Source organism: Lonchura striata, chromosome 18 (assembly GCF_050655825.1).
Source record: "Lonchura striata isolate lonStrDom1 chromosome 18, ASM5065582v1, whole genome shotgun sequence".
NCBI classification, from domain to species: domain Eukaryota; kingdom Metazoa; phylum Chordata; class Aves; order Passeriformes; family Estrildidae; genus Lonchura; species Lonchura striata.
The window spans coordinates 14,236,847-14,252,742 of NC_140720.1; the positions used below are offsets into that span (position 1 = coordinate 14,236,847).

General features: G+C 43.3%; 1 protein-coding gene across 15 annotated transcripts in view; it reads left to right on the forward strand.

The window, feature by feature from the left end:
• TNRC6C (trinucleotide repeat containing adaptor 6C) overlaps positions 1 to 15,896 on the forward strand; it is a 96,173-nt gene that overhangs the window by 49,504 nt on the left and 30,773 nt on the right. For 14 of the 15 annotated variants that reach the window (XM_021535800.4, XM_021535805.4, XM_021535803.4 and 11 more), the window contains one exon: positions 11,099 to 13,684. In XM_021535800.4, the coding sequence (XP_021391475.3) occupies positions 11,099 to 13,684 (2,586 nt within the window). Of the gene's footprint in view, positions 1 to 5,151; positions 5,442 to 11,098; positions 13,685 to 15,896 lie in introns of those variants that run through there. The other variant, XM_021535810.4, reaches the window with a different exon arrangement.

The following is a 15,896-nucleotide window of genomic DNA, read 5'->3' on the forward strand; positions in this document are numbered from 1 at the left end:
TGCTCTTCTGTGACAGGTCCTCTTCTTATCATCTCTTTGTCTTAACTTTCATTTTGATAATTTTTTAGGAAGCAAGATTCAAATATGCTGATCACTTTTAAAATCATGTCTGACAATATTAATTCCAAACATCCAATCCCTTAACTGCAGTTACTTCAGAATTCCCTCAGAGTTTTATATGGTTGTAAAGTCAAATTTGGAGAAAAGTTTTAGAGAGAGATTCTCATGCCTTCAGTCAATATAGTTGGAAAACACTGATAAGCTTTGACATACAGTTGTTTCATCAGATCCAGCAAAGTTACAGAGACCTTTCTGCTAAAACCATGCTTGAAGATTTCAGCTTGAGCAGTTCAGCTCATTGTAATTTGTGATGGCTGTAGGTAAGGCATGCACGTGCCAAAGCAGTTCTGAAATGTATTAATAAAATTTGATTTCAAAAGTTTGAAATAAGATTTAGCTTGATCTCCTGGAGGCATTGCAAATAGGCTGAGCTTTGACAAACAAAGCACATGTGAAAAGTGCTTTTATGGAAATGATTTGCTGAACTTCACCTCTTTGGGCTCATATTCTGCAATTCCATTAGCAGTATATCTTTGTTGGCAAAACATTACTTTGTTTTTGCTTTTAGTTGGATAGTTGCACAATTAAAACAAGAGACTTTTAAAATGGATTTATTCTGGATTTCCCAGAGCAGAGTTTTTAATATGTAATAGTTAAAACATTAAAAGCTTTAAAGTAGAAATTAGGTAATATTCATTCATTGTGTTTGCACACTTCCTATGTATATAATTTCACACTTTATATAGAAAATACATTTTGCAAAAAAAGCTCTCCATAATAATCTGAATGATGTGCTTCATGGTGTCAAGGCTGTTGATCTCAAATGAAGAAAGCAACATGGAGATGTTCCTTTGGGAACACAGGAATTTGCTCTTCAAATCCTTCAATAAACAACACTAAAGTTTTCCTACTACTGGGATCAAAACATGGGGGAAATTACCAGAATTTGGCAATTTCTGGTTATTTGAAAAATTTGAAAAATTACCAGAAATTTGAAAAATTACCAGAATCAAGAATTTGGCTTGTTTACGTTTTTTGCCACAAGTCTCACTCAATTAGTGCTGCAAGGGGATGTTCAGGTGATTGGAGGTGATTGTGTTTCTGTCTTCATGTGTTGTTTCTCAGGGCTTTGCTCAGCATTTGGTAGCATTTGATGTGTGATCTGTGGCCCTGGAAATCAGGCAGTGTTCCCAAAGGTCACTGGTGCCAGGTGTAGGTTTAGAAAAAAGGAAGTTAAAACATCACACGAGGCCATAAATGTATCAGATAACACAGAGAAGGGATCTCACCCATGGTTCTGTCTCCTGGGTGAGGAACATTTTCTGAACTGCAGTGACAGGAAAGTTGTGGGAAATGAGTCTCAGCTAGTTTAGAGTTTTGTCTCCCATTAAAAATTTCAGAAACTCCTTATAATGCTTTGAACACAAGGAAGTGGCAATCTCTGTGTAGCCCAAATACAGGTATTAGGAATGAAAAATTATGGTAAAAACTCATCAGTAAACTAATCTTTGGAACGAATTTTTCTGTATTGTGAATGTTATCTGACATCAGGCAGCAGAGCATGAAAAATAAATCTGCTGCTTCAAATCTCTTTGACAGTGATTAGAATTTTGCACAGGGAGAAAGAAAAAATAGGATTCTGTGGAAGGATAAATAACTGAGGTGCTTTTGTAGTTTTGCTGTCCTCACTTTGAAAGAGTGGGGCTTGATGGCTCCAAAGTGGCTGCTTCTGCTGCAGGAGCTGCAGAGCTGCATCTCCCAGCTTCACTGTGGGACAGGCACAGGACCTGCCCAGGTGTCTGTGAGGATGGAAAGGTCAGGAAACAGCCTGGCAAGGTGGTCAAATGTGCAGGTGCCAGTTTGTGACAAAGTATGTGAAGAGACCAAGTAGCAGGGCCCATCCTGATGGTGGAGAAATAAAAGGTACAACACAGCTAAGGTCAAAGTGACCAGGGATGGGTAGGAGTTCAGTCCTGGGGAAGAAGAGAAAGTCCCAGATGCTGTCATGTGAAAACTACAGGAAATCTGAATTTTTACAGCTCAGGAATTATATACAATGCTACTAGAAAGAAATAATGACATTAGTAGCAGTTTTGAGGAAAAGAAACACCAAAGAACAAAAAGCTAACTTTTTCATAAGTGGGTCAGTAGTAAAAGCAAGGTCAGTGGGACAGAGGGAACCACTGATGGGTGGCATGAGGAATACTTTAAATACCTTTCCCTTCCATCTCTAAACTTAGAACTAAAGCTGCAGTGAGTTAGAGACTTCAGGAAATAAGAGTTTCCAGTTGTCTGGAAATAATGATGTGGCATCATGTGCATCCTTCATCATGTAGCAGACTAAGCAGAGGATGGATTGCAGCAATGTGGTCACTTGAAGAGTATGAAAACTACAAAAGAGAAAAAAAGGCAACCAATGTTAAGAGCTGAGAAAGTTAGAACCAAGGAATTGTAAATCAGTCAGAGTAACTGTTAGAATGACCCAAGGGGAAAAAAACCCCAAAGCAACCATTTTTGTGCATGTTGAACTTTTCTGGAGAGAAATGCAGAGTCACTGGGGTTTGTGGAGAGCAGGTTATGCCAAAGGGGTTAGTTAAACAACAGCCTTCAATAAATTTTAGATCTAGACCAACCGGAGAAAAGTGCTAAGGAATAGAAAGGCAAAATTACAGTGTGGAATGGTGGTGACACTACTGTGTAATTGGGTAAGAAATAAAGAAATATGAAAATTCCTTTATTTTGGCCAGAGCAGCTCTGTACCCAAATACAGATGTGTGGGTCTCACAGTGCAAAAACGGGGTTGGTCACGGGGTAAATTTGATTAATGTGTTAAAAAAAGAACAGTGACTGGGGGATAGAGGCAGGAATGCAACAGGAATTGGTAGAGATCTTGGAGAAAAGCCTTGCAAAGAAGGAAGGAATCAGAGTTCCTGAGTGAAAAGAAGATTGGATTTATAAATGCAGGGATACCTAAATGGCTGCTGCAGGGAAGGAAATGATGCCTTCTGTGTACCTGTGATGGATCAGATAAGAAATTATGGGCTAAAATTTCAACAAGGATGGTTGAGGGTGGACATTAGGAAAATCCTGCTGGTAGGAAAGTGATCTTGAGAAGTGAGATAGAGCACTTGGGAATGTGCAGGCTCCATTGCTGGAGGCCTTCCTTGCTGGGTTGGGATAATGTCACCTTGTGTGTATCAGGAAGAGTTCCTTTGACCAGGTGAGCAGGCTGCATCGCCTCTCAAATCTCCATTTTTAGTCTTCAGGTATTAATAATTAAAAATTTCAAATTTATGAGGCACATTCCCCATCAAACTTGGTCCAAGATAGGAAGGGAACTGATGAGCTCTGCCAGCACAGTTAGTTGGAAGCTGCACTTCATTTTGCTCCCAAGCTTTTTAATGGACTCTGACTCATTTCTTGGGGTTCTTCTTTGCCTCTTTCTGTGTACCCTGACTGGCAAAAACAGTCAACTTCAATAGGTGCTCTATGTAAGTACTTGCCTTCATAAATTGAAGTTGATTATAGGAAGTTTGTGTTATTTATAGGAAAAATACAAGGAGCCCAGTTTTGATGTATCATTTTAACTAATGGAAATTTCCATCATGTATAGTTAGTTTAAAAGGAATGTAATATACCACAACAATAGGTCCACTTAAAACTGTTCTTGCAAAATTGGCTCTCAAGCCTAGTTCCTGGGTGCATTTGAAATAATTTTCTGAATAGAAACAAAACCAAATAGATTTGATTTCCATTTATCTGTTGTTTCTGAAATGAGGTTGAACCCGACCGGTATTCAGAGACTATCACAGAGAAACAGAAAATAAATGTCTTCAGGAGGAAACCAACTATTTTCAGGAGTGCAGTGGAGCAGTTCTCGAGCCAAGAATAGCAGCAGCGATTGTACCTTGGTGGTGAAGCGGCAGCGACCCTGAGAGTGTGGCCAAAGCTTTAAAGAGCCATCGTGGAGAGATCCAGGAGAGAGGGGCAACACTTGCAGGAACTGAAACAGCAAAGTTGAAACATGCCCCATTTACCACATCATTAATATGTATTTGGGGCAGGTAGGAGGGGAGATAATCGTAAAGGAGTGCATTGGACATGCTGGGAAGTTTGCCTTCGAGATTTCCATGTGGGCACTGATAAAAGCCCTCTGCGTGCAATCTTGGCATTTATGATGATCTCTAGGCCCTAAAAATGTAAAGCTGACCCCATTCTGCTCACTCTGCGTGTTCCCGTGCCTTGGAGGGAGCCGAGCTCCCAGCCCAGGGTGTTCCAAGATGGTCGGTGCCGCCGTGCCAGCGCCCGCCGCTGCCGCATTGTTCGGGCAGCTCTTCCCTGCCTCTATAAACAACTGCGCTGCTGATTAATGCGCTCGCATTTGCCACTTAGAGCTGGTTTAGATAGAGGCAGGGAAGTCATTAAGGGCTTGGCAGCAGTCCAGGGTACATCTGGGACTTGGGAGCTGCCGCTGGGGCAGGGAGGAGGGCGGCGGGCGGGAGCTGGGGCAGGGGAGAGGACGCTTGGCACAGGAAAGAGCCGGGGCAGGGAGGAGAATGGTGAGGCAGGAGCTGGTCCTGGAGCAGGGAGGAGGAGGGTGATGGGCAGGAGATGGGGCTGGGAGAGAGAGGAAGGCACTGGGCAGGAGGCACAGATGGGGCTGGGGAAAGGAGGAAGGCACTGGGAAAGAGGCAGGAGATGGGGCTGGGAGACAGAGGAGGACACTGGGCAAGAGGCAGGAGCTGGGGCTGGAAAAAGGAGGAAGGCACTGGGCAGGAGGCACAGATGGGGCTGGAAAAAGGAGGAAGGCACTGGGCAGGAGAAGGAGGAGGACACTGGGCAGGAGCTGGGGCAGGAGGAAGGAGGAGGACGCCAGGCAGGAGGCAGGAGCTGGGGCAGGCGTTGGGCAGCGCCCGCGTTCTTCTCTTGGCTGACTTTCAAAAGCGGCAGAAAAGCAGCTACGGGCACTAATTGTAGCTGGGTCCCGAAGTGAAAATGTTTTGTGACAGTTGAAAGAATTTAAAGAGGAAGGAAGATCGGTTTAGTGTCAGCTGCAATTAGATAATCAAAGCTTAAAAATCCTGCTCTGTTGATACCTTCACCTAGAGCCGGGGAGCGGAGCTCGGGGAAGGGGGAGGAGGGCTGTGCGTGGAAAGGGCATTTCCATAGCCAGTGCAGCCGAGGCCCGGCCGAGCTCGCAGGTTGTCTGGGCGCGCGCTCGCACAGAGAGATTTTCTTGGCAGCTCTACAGGATGAGGCTTACACTGTACACAGCCGACATATTGAAGCCGGGAGCCCTGGAGAACGTAGAGGCAGGAGTAGAAACAGCTCTGCACACAATGTAGCGTCTCCTAGGATGGTTGGGCGGCTCCTTTCTTCAGGTATTTTATTACCCATCAGCCCTTTTTTAGAGCCAAAAAAAGAGAGAAAGTAACCCTAACCCTGAGAAAATAGCATCTGCTTCTGTTAAATCAATTTATTACATAACATTTCAGCGAGAGAGCAGCAGCACAGCGTCCTGAGCTTTTGGCTGCGTTTCAGGTTTGATAAAATGGCGTCTTCGCAGCGAGCTGCTTGTAAAGATATGTTGCACTGAGCAGAAAAATGCAATGATTTGGTGTTTTCTACTGCTGCTTTTGTGTCAGAGAGGTAGCATTTAGTGGAATCTCTACTAATAATGAAAAATCTTGTTTATTTTTGCTTGTTTTCTTAATGCATTTGAAAGCTTTCAGCATCAGAGGGAAGGAACGACGTTTGAATGTCGTAGTGCAGAAAATGAAAAGGGGATAAACAGGCTTTCCCCCGTGTGGGCTTAGCTATGGTTTAGTTTTAAAATAAATAAAGCTGCTTTATTCAATGCTTCCATCTCTTTTCTGCCTTTCCACATTATGTGTGCTGTGCAAGATTTCAGCTTCCTCAATCCATGAGACTTGTGAGTGAGCTTTTTAGAGGTTTCAGATAGATGCCAGTTTTCAAATCTGTCTCTATGCCTAGAGCTGGATGCAGCAGGTAACCTGAAATGTTAACACTACAATGCCCACATTTTCTGCTTTATTATATTTTTTGCTTCAGAACAGATGCTTATGTCATGTTTTCTTTATGAAATTAAGCTACATTTGATTTAGCACTTAAAATGTTTGTGGCGGTTCCTATTTAATTCAGATTTGGAAAAAACTCATTTATAGTATTTTAAAGATCTGCTCATGCTGAATTGAAAACTCTATTTTGATGGGGGGAGAGAAAGTAATTTGCCCTTTTCCCCCTCATATTCTGACTCAGGATCACTAACCTTTGTGTGCCAAGGAAAATCCCCAGTGGGACTGTCAGTGGCCCTTGGGATTTTTCTGTGTTGTGCATGTCAGAGCAGGGAGCACCGTCTGTCATCTGTCCTTTGGGCAGCACAGGACGAGCCAGGGGGTCTGGTTGTTGTTACGTGACGAACGTGGACTGAAAAATAAAACGAGTAATAAGAGAGGAGTCACTGTTAGATCTGATTTAAAATGGGGTGAGCACAACTTATTAATAATGTTCCATTAAAAGTTTATCCCGGGCTTTGCCATTTCGTATCCTGTATGTACTTTGGTTCCAAAGTCAGCTGAATGTTGTGTTATAGTTGGGGAGACAGGGTTTTACTGCACAGCATTTGAACTAAGTATTGCAATGGAAGCTATGAAGATACAGTTACTTTCAACTCACCTGAATAAAAAAAAAAATTAAATATTATTGTAGATGAGATTTTCAGAGGAGGAGGGAAGTTTGGGGTCAGTTGCTTGTTCAGGGAAATTATTTTGCTTTTCTAAGAAATGCATGCAACAGCTTCTCTCATTTCACTCTACTCATATTTTACATTTGTAATCTATGAAAATATTAAACTGATTTTGCAACTAATCATTCATTACCCAACACAGCCAAAAATGTTTTCTGTTTTTAATAAGTACTGAGTTGAAGCTGGTCAAGTATGCTGGCTACAGTACGTAATAACACCAGCAATCTCCTCCCACCCCATTAAGGATATTATTTAAAAAAACAGCAATCCAAAACAAAACAACCCCCTCATGCTGTTGGTAATACTGCTCAGAGCTGTGCATTTTCCAGGGCATGTGTATGGTTGCAGTTGGACAGAAGTTCTGTGCTTGTTAAAAACAAATTTGAACCATTATCCTCAAATTAATATTGCCTTCCTGATGGCTAAGAAAATGTTGTTGATCAGGGGAATGATATTTTATAAAAGATGCATAATTAAGATATTGAAACACAAAGTACTAATTTAAGAATAGTTTTCACTTTGTGGTGTCTCGGCACTAGGATTTGCTAACACGGAATACCTGTGGTTCCTGTTCCTTGTGCCTTGTTTACAGTCTTTGCTCAGCTCACAGAGGAGGAATAGAAATGCTTCTGGTGGACTTAGTGCTTCTATTTCACATCTTTGCAAAAATAAATAGGAACCGATTCTTAAAAAATTTTTAAATGGGTTTCCCATTTCAATCTTAACAACTTTGAAACGAAAAGAAAATATTGTGAATTTCTGTGAAGAGTTAGTTTCCTAGAAAGTTGGAGGAAATCTGCATTTTCAAAAAAAACCAACCCCAAACAAACAGAAAAGTTCTCTGGCTTTAATCCTATAAAATATTTTGCATTCATTATTTTTCCCAAATGTTTAAGGTTGTTACAGATTAAGTAAGACTATGCTACTGATTATTTTTTTCATGGCAGCAAGCCCCTTTTAGTTAAAAGAAAATGGAAAAATGCCTTTTTGTTATCTCTTCTAGAGACAAGAATATAAAACTTACTCTCTTCAAGATCTGTATTCAAACTCTTGGTTGGTCTGACAGCTAAGCCCCAGTTTTTGCAGGTTTCTGTTCATGCTGTGAATTTTTTTTTTTCCATTTTCTTCATCTGTCCTTTTTCTTGCGAGCTTTATCACAGCAGCCTTGGTGTTACAAGCGATTGTTCCAGTGGGTGTTGTTGGACACTCTGAGGTTGTTGCACAGTTTTTTCTCTGATTTTTGATCCATGACTTGCAGAAGGTGCCAGCGGGATCCTGCTCCCTGCGGAGCAGGGAGGGCACAGCACGGGGACCCGCTGCTCCAGAGGGGATCACTGATCTCCCATCCCCTCCATGGAATTACTGCAACCCCCACCACAGCCACCACGTCCAGGTTAGCCATGCTTATTGTTGAGGGAATCAGCTGAACCCCAGCAACAATGACTGTGGGACAGGAAAGGGAGCACTTGGATCTGCAAAGCCTTGGGAAGCCCAGGGCTTGGAGCTGCACGTTCCTGGTGGGATCCTGCCAAGCTGTGCTTGGCCAAGCCCAGGGACTTGACCATTTTCTGCTCTTAATATGGACATCTCTTGGGTTTTATAGTTCTTCTCCATCATAATTTTCTTTTCTTCTTGGCTTCTCTTACTGCTCCTGAGGATCTGGTCTCTTATTTTAAAAACTGTTTTGCTCCCTACTCTCGAATTATTCTAAGCTGTTTTTTCATCTTTAATCCCACCCTTTCCCTTCATTTTGTCTCCTAAGTGTTCTCAGATTTGAGCACTGCTTTAACCAACATCTTCGGGGGACAGGAGAAAGGAGCTGATTAAACAAGCAGCTCCCTTTCATCTCACCTTGTGAGCTGTGGTGCTGTTCCTGTGAGTGTGGAGACGTCCTGGGCGCTCTCCTGATCCTCCTTCCCCAGCCTGCCTTGCAGGGCTCTGCTCGGGCAGCACCCACACACAGAGCTGACTTTTCAGCTTCGAGGAGACCTTTCACTGGAACAATGTATTTCCAGCCACTTTCAAATCCTTCTGTCAAGGCTCAAATGCAGCCCTGAGTCGCACCACCCACAGGGTTGAAAAAAAATCTCAAATAACTCCTCTTATCTGTTTCCTTGGTTGTCTCAACTTCTCATCTTCTGGTCTGCCCTGCTGCTGCTTTTTTCCCTTTGTTCATTCCTGCTCTGCTAAGAATGTTCCTCAGCTCATTTCTCTGCCCCTGCTGACCCTTTTTAAGTCCTTGCACAGCCTGCCTTCCCCTTCCCTGTCTTATCTGGGATTCTGGTCTCTGTTTAACACCTGTGTAGCAAATCTAGATCAGGTAAATGTTCAATGTGCTTCCTCAGCTCTGCTGTAGCAGTGGCTGTACCCAGGAATAACAGGATGCTTTCTTCCTTTCCAGCCATTGCGTGTAGAGGAAGGAATCCAGATAAATCCAAGTGGTTCTGTTCACATTCTTTCAGATTTGTCATGTGCTTGTCAATTATGGAAGAAATTCTTCCCTGTGAGGGTGGTAAGGCACAGGGTGCCCAGAGAAGCTGTGGTGGATCCCTGGAAGTGTCCAAGGCCAGGTTGGACAGGGCCTGGAGCAGCCTGGGACAGTGGGAGGTGTCCATGCCATGGCAAAGGGTGGAATGAGATGATTTTAAGGTTCCTTCAAACCCCAGCAATTCTATTTTCTCTGATTATTTAAGTCTTTCTCCGATTTAGGTATTTTCCTGGTATTGTGAGAACATAGGTGATAGCTCGAACTAAGAGTGTTTTCCCTTTCCTTTCTCTAAAATACTTTCTTCTACTTCAATTAATTTAATTTTTTTTAAAAAGCAATTTGAGTTGGTTTAACATGTTATTTCTTCATCTTGCAAAATCTTCATAAGGCAACCAAGTAATCACCTTAAAAAGCTACAGGTAAAATGTGTGAACAAGACTTTGTCAGAGAGAGGGGGAGCTTTTTCTAATCTTGGGAGTAATTTTGGCAGTATCAGAACACCTCGTAATTAGAGGAGCTAATCACACCAACATATCTGTGATTTAAATTAATTCATAGTATGCATTCGTTGTTAACAACTTGTTTGGGAGATTTGTTGCATCCATCTTCCCCACAAAAATACTCATTTTATTCACAAATCACAAAGAGTAGAAGCCATGTTTCAGCAGATTTAAAGCAAGTAAAATAATTGACATCCAAAACTGGTTACTTTGATATGTGCAAGCACTTAAGAGGAGCTCTTCTGCAGATTGTCTCCCATACAGATCTCTTGGATCAGACTGAAATACTTGTTACCAATTCCTATGAAAAGAAACAAAGATAAATAATCTTGTACAGAGCAATTGGGATGGAAAGGAGAAGTAAAACCATGACAAAGCTTGAGTTCTTAACATGAGACGCGTTGTGCTTTCCAGTTTATCATCATACCCTGGTGAGCAAGCAGGTGCTCAAGAGCTTTTGGTTAATTTTTGGGTTGGTGTTTGTGTTTGAGGATGTGACAGTGCTGAAAAGGCACAGCATCACTTTTCATTGGCCTGGGAACACAGGGCATTGTGTGTGCAAATGCAAAATGATGTGTAAACCACATGTAAAGCCTGTGAGAGGTAAGTTTCCTGGCAAAACTCAGTTACTTCAAGATGCCTAAGTTCTCTGCTAAAATACACATTGGTGGTGTTTATAACTGGCACCTAACAGTAAAGGTTGCTGTCTGTATATGTTCATTTGTTTCCAGTAAGGGTTGCAAACCTAAATGCAGTATGAATTCAGTGTGTTGTGATGTGGGTGTGTATGTAATATCTCAGGGCAGGCTGACATTTTACATTTTTTTATTGTTTGTTCTTTCACTGTGTTTCTCTGAAGAATGAAAATTGAGTCAAAACAAATGGTAAAAGTCTGCTAGGTACTCTTCTGTGTTTTTTCCAAATTGGCTTCTTAGACTTCTCACACAGATTAGTATATTTGCTCTTCTTATTTATTGCCTGCTTATTATTTTTACTGTTACACTGGAGGCTACAAAACACTTTCTCTGTTCTAAAATGAAATAGTTCAGTTATTTTAATTGAGAGTTTTGCCAGATTAAAAAAAAAACAAAACAAAACAAACAAAAACAACCAAACAAGTTAATACGAGCATTGTGCTCCACTGTAGTGAGGAAAATTGCTGTATTATGTTAGAGAATGTACTCTAAATTTTAGCAGAATCTAGTGTTGTAAAACAGTGCTTTTAATAGAGGGCTTTTGCAGTGCTTGAACAGTGGACTCATTTTTAACCTTGGATCCTTTCAGATCTCAGCCACAGTGGATTGGGAGACCATTATGAGAATTCCCACTGGGGACAGCAGCCCGCTTTCAGGAGTGAAGGCAACTGCAGCTGGGATAAAGTGATAATAGACAGGACTGACAAGGAAGCGTGGCCTTCCATTACCGGAGCTGAGACTGAGTCTGCCTCAGAATGTACTACAGACACTGACTCTGCCTCCAACTGTGGCTCAGAGAACAGTAGCATGGCTACAGGGAGTGCCCAAGGCAACTTCACTGGACATACAAAGAAAACTAATGGCAATAATGGCGCCAACGGAGCACTCGTCCAAAGCACTTCTAACCAGAGTGCCCTTGGAGCTGGTGGAGCAAACGGCAACGGCGGCTCGGCCAGGGTGTGGGGGGTGGCTGCGGGCTCCAGCTCTGGCCTAGCTCACTGCTCTGCCAGTGGTGGGGATGGAAAGATGGACAACATGATGGGAGACGGTAGAAGTCAGAACTGCTGGGGTGCTTCCAACTCGAATGCTGGCATTAATCTTAACCTTAACCCTAATGCCAATCCAGCTGCCTGGCCTGTACTTGGACATGAAGGAACTGTGGGAGCAGGCAACCCTTCCAGTATTTGCAGTCCAGTCAGTGCCATAGGTCAGAACATGGGCAACCAGAATGGGAACCCAACAGGCACCTTAGGTGCTTGGGGAAACTTGCTGCCGCAAGAGAGCACAGAACCACAAACGTCCACTTCTCAGAATGTGTCTTTCAGCGTACAACCTCAGAACCTTAACACTGATGGACCAAATAACACTAACCCCATGAACTCTTCACCAAACCCTATCAATGCAATGCAGACAAACGGACTGCCGAACTGGGGGATGGCCGTGGGCATGGGGGCCATCATCCCGCCCCACCTGCAAGGCCTTCCTGGTGCTAACGGAACAGCGGTTTCTCAAGTCAGCGGGGGCAGTGGTGAAGGAATGGGCAGTTCAGTATGGGGGATGTCCCCAGGTAATCCTGCCGCAGGAAACAGCAATTCTGGGTTCAGTCAGGGGAATGGAGACACTGTGAACTCAGCATTAAGTGCTAAACAAAACGGATCCAGCAGTGCTGTGCAAAAGGAAGGGAACGGAGCGAACGCCTGGGACTCGGGGCCTCCCTCTGGCCCCGGGGTCCTGGCGTGGGGCAGGGGTGGCGGCGGGGTTGGCAGTGTGCATTCGGGAGCCTGGGGCCACCCCAACCGCAGCGCCAGCAACGGTGTCAACGGGGAGTGGGGCAAGCCCCCAAACCAGCATTCCAATAGCGACATCAATGGGAAAGGATCAACAGGGTGGGATAGCTCGAGTGTTACCAGTCCGAATCCTGCCATGCAGCAGGGCAATGAACAAATGAACTCTTGGGCCAAAGCTGCAGCATCTGGCACCACGGCTAGTGAAGGAAGCAACGACAGCGGTGGGAGTCAAAATGAAGGCAGTACTGGGAGGGACGGGGCTGGAGAGGGCAGGAGGAGAGACAAAGGGATGATAGACCAAGGGCAAGTTCAGTTGCCAAGAAATGACCTTGACCCCAGGGTCCTGTCCAATACGGGGTGGGGACAGACCCCTGTGAAGCAAAACACTGCCTGGGAATTTGAAGAGTCCCCAAGGTCTGAACGGAAGAATGACAATGGAACTGAGGCCTGGGGTTGTGCAGCTACTCAATCTTCAAACTCAGGGGGGAAGAACGATGGGTCCATCATGAACAGTACAAATACCTCTTCAGTATCTGGGTGGGTCAACTCTCCACCGGCAGCTGTTCCAACAAATACAGGTTGGGGGGACAATAACAACAAAGCACCAAATGGCCCAGGGGGGTGGGGAGAGTCAGCAAGCTCTACTACTGTTAATAATGCTGCTGCTGCCAAAAGCGGCCACGCCTGGAGTGGGACCGCAAATCAGGAGGACAAATCACCTACCTGGGGTGAACCTCAGAAACCCAAATCTCAAAACTGGGGAGATGGACAGAAATCAAATCCAAGCTGGACTTCAGGAGGTGGAGACTGGACAGATTCATCATCTGTTCCTGGACACTTGGGTGATGGGAAGAAGAATGGATCTGGATGGGATTCTGATAATAGATCGGGGTCTGGCTGGAATGATTCCACAAAGTCTGGGACCAGTGGGTGGGGGAATGGCACAAACAGCAAGGCTAATACAGGTACAAGTTGGGGGGAATCTTTAAAGCCAGGCCCCCAACAAAATTGGGCTAATAAACCCCAGGACAACAATGTGAGTAACTGGGGAGGAGCTGCTTCTGTAAAACAGACGGGGTCAGGGTGGGTTGGTGGGCCAGTGCCAGCCAAACAAAAAGAGAACTGTGAGGCAACTGGCTGGGAAGAGCCATCTCCACCGTCCATTCGCCGCAAGATGGAAATCGATGATGGTACCTCAGCTTGGGGCGACCCAAATTACAACAACAACAAGACTGTAAACATGTGGGATAGAAATAATCCTATAATTCAGAGCAGTACCACAACCAACACCACCACCACTAGCACCATTATCAACAGCAACATGGTTGAACCTCAGCCATCGCACCAGTCAAGTGCCCAGCCAAACCGGTCCCCGCTGCTTGGCCCAGGTATGACAACAGTTTTGTGAAATACTTCATAAAACAGGTTTAAAAGATACGTTATACCAGTACCAGTTGCTGAATGCTGTCTGTCCTGTTGGTGTGTTGGGTAGAAATCCTGTGGTTATGTCCAGGAGAGGTTTATTCCTTTACTCTGAAGCTGTCTTGAGGATGTCTTGAGGATCCACATTTCCATAATGAAAATGAATGTAAGAAAGTCTTGAAACAATCTTGGTCAATAGCATGGTAGGTTCTTAGATTGTGGATCCATATTCATTTTAACATCTCTTCCACAGTTATTTAACACCTTTTAATTCAGCCATTTGAGAGGCTGGGGGCTTTTGGCAAACCTTTCTTCTGTTATTTGTCCGCTGTCCCCAGTGCGCAGGCTCGGTGTGTTTAGACAGCCTGCATCTGTTTCTTTTCTGCAAAACATCTCTTGGCAACAGATGTTTGTTAACAATTGAATGAATTTAGGCTGCTGCTGTTTCTCTGTCCAGTTTGTTGCCTTTTATAAAGAAATGGTTCTCTTCTCAGGGGTCGGGCACAGGCAGCATCCTGGATTTTGTGTGGTTCTCAAAAAGCAGGCTGATTCAAGGTGTTAATATTCAGGGTGGATGAAGTTAGGTTATTCTAACTTCAGCTGTGTTTCAAAGACAAGGTTTTAGGTATTCAGGAATTTTTCTAATCAAAGGTAAGGTGCTGTTGTGTAGACAGGCAGCAAGGAATAAAAATGCATGAAAAATGGAAAAAATGCTTAAAAGAGAGATATTTAAATAAGAGCTACACTAGTAACCTATCTCTATATAATGACCACAGACCTCCCCAAAATAAATCTAATCACGCAGTACTCTTTCAAATTCTTCATCTGAGTTTTGTTTCCAAGTTTTTGTTTCATCGTGGTCATGACTAAATACTGACTTTTTAACCAGATTTTACTCCAAGTGGGATTTTTTTCTCCCATTCCCATCCTTTCTCTCTTTGATGTTTCAGAACTATTCAAATTTGCTTTAATGTCTGCATAAAAGCAGTCTTACGTTCCCCACTCTGGTCAAATATGGTAACAGTAGAGGGTACCTATTTTAATAAATAATATTCTCCAGAAGGAGAAATCTTTAAATGGCTTTGTACGTGGTCAGCCCAACATATGTGACTAGCTTATTTAATCCATATTTAAAACTTCATTCATGAAACAAGAATTCAGATTTCTGAATTGCAATGGAAGTATCATGAAAGTGGATTTTTGGTTGGGTTTGGGTGAGGTTTTGTTTTTCATTAAGGTGATTTTTTGGGAATTACATTGGTGCTTGTGAAACTGTTCATACACAGCAATACATTGTTAATGTTATTCAAATAATTAACACCTTATATAGGAAAACTTAATGGTCCTGAGCCCTTCAGATTTTGAAAACAGAATTTAAAAGCTGGTGTTAATCTGCAGTGATTCCTTTGGAGCATGGATAGCAGCAAAGGAAGGGTTCCTTTGAACCAGTATATTTATACATTCAGAAAGCTGCCTATGAACACATAACCAACCTGCTCAAGCTGCCCCCTGACCAGGTTAAAGTGAGTGTTGGGCTTCTTGAAAAATGTGAGCTAGAAAGATTCTAAGATCTTTTCAGATAAGCAAATCTTTGATATTCTCTCTTTTTTTTTTTTTTAATTTTCCAAGATAAGCAAAGCCAGCTCTCAGAATATTCTTAAGACAGTATTGCAAGAAAGTACACAATGAGTAATAGTGAAGACAATTTAAAATATAGTTCTGACATTAAATTTTAAGTTGTGGCAGGCATGAATTGAGTCTTATGTTTTGTATTTTTGCTCCATACACTTAGCACAGTACAAGTATAAAGGTCTAACATGGAAATATTTTGAAGGATTTTTGTCTGAATGGAAACGAGGAGCATTCCCTTGCATCTCGAGCTCTGCTGTGTTTATTTGTGGCTGTGCCAGAGAGGGACCATTGCTGTGCCTCTCTCACACACAGAACAATTCCAAGGGATGCCAGTGACTTCCCTTCAGTCAGCAGTGCAGAGGTTTTCCCAGTGCAGGCAGCACATGGCACAGCAACATCCTCGTGCTCTGTGTGGAAATGTACACAAACCTGAGACATCTACAAATATCTCCCATCTGGGACAGCCAAAACATGGGAAGCAAGCAGTGAGTGTCTTGCCTCCCACGCAGGCAGGGCCCTGCACTTTGGAGTTGGGCTGTTAAACTC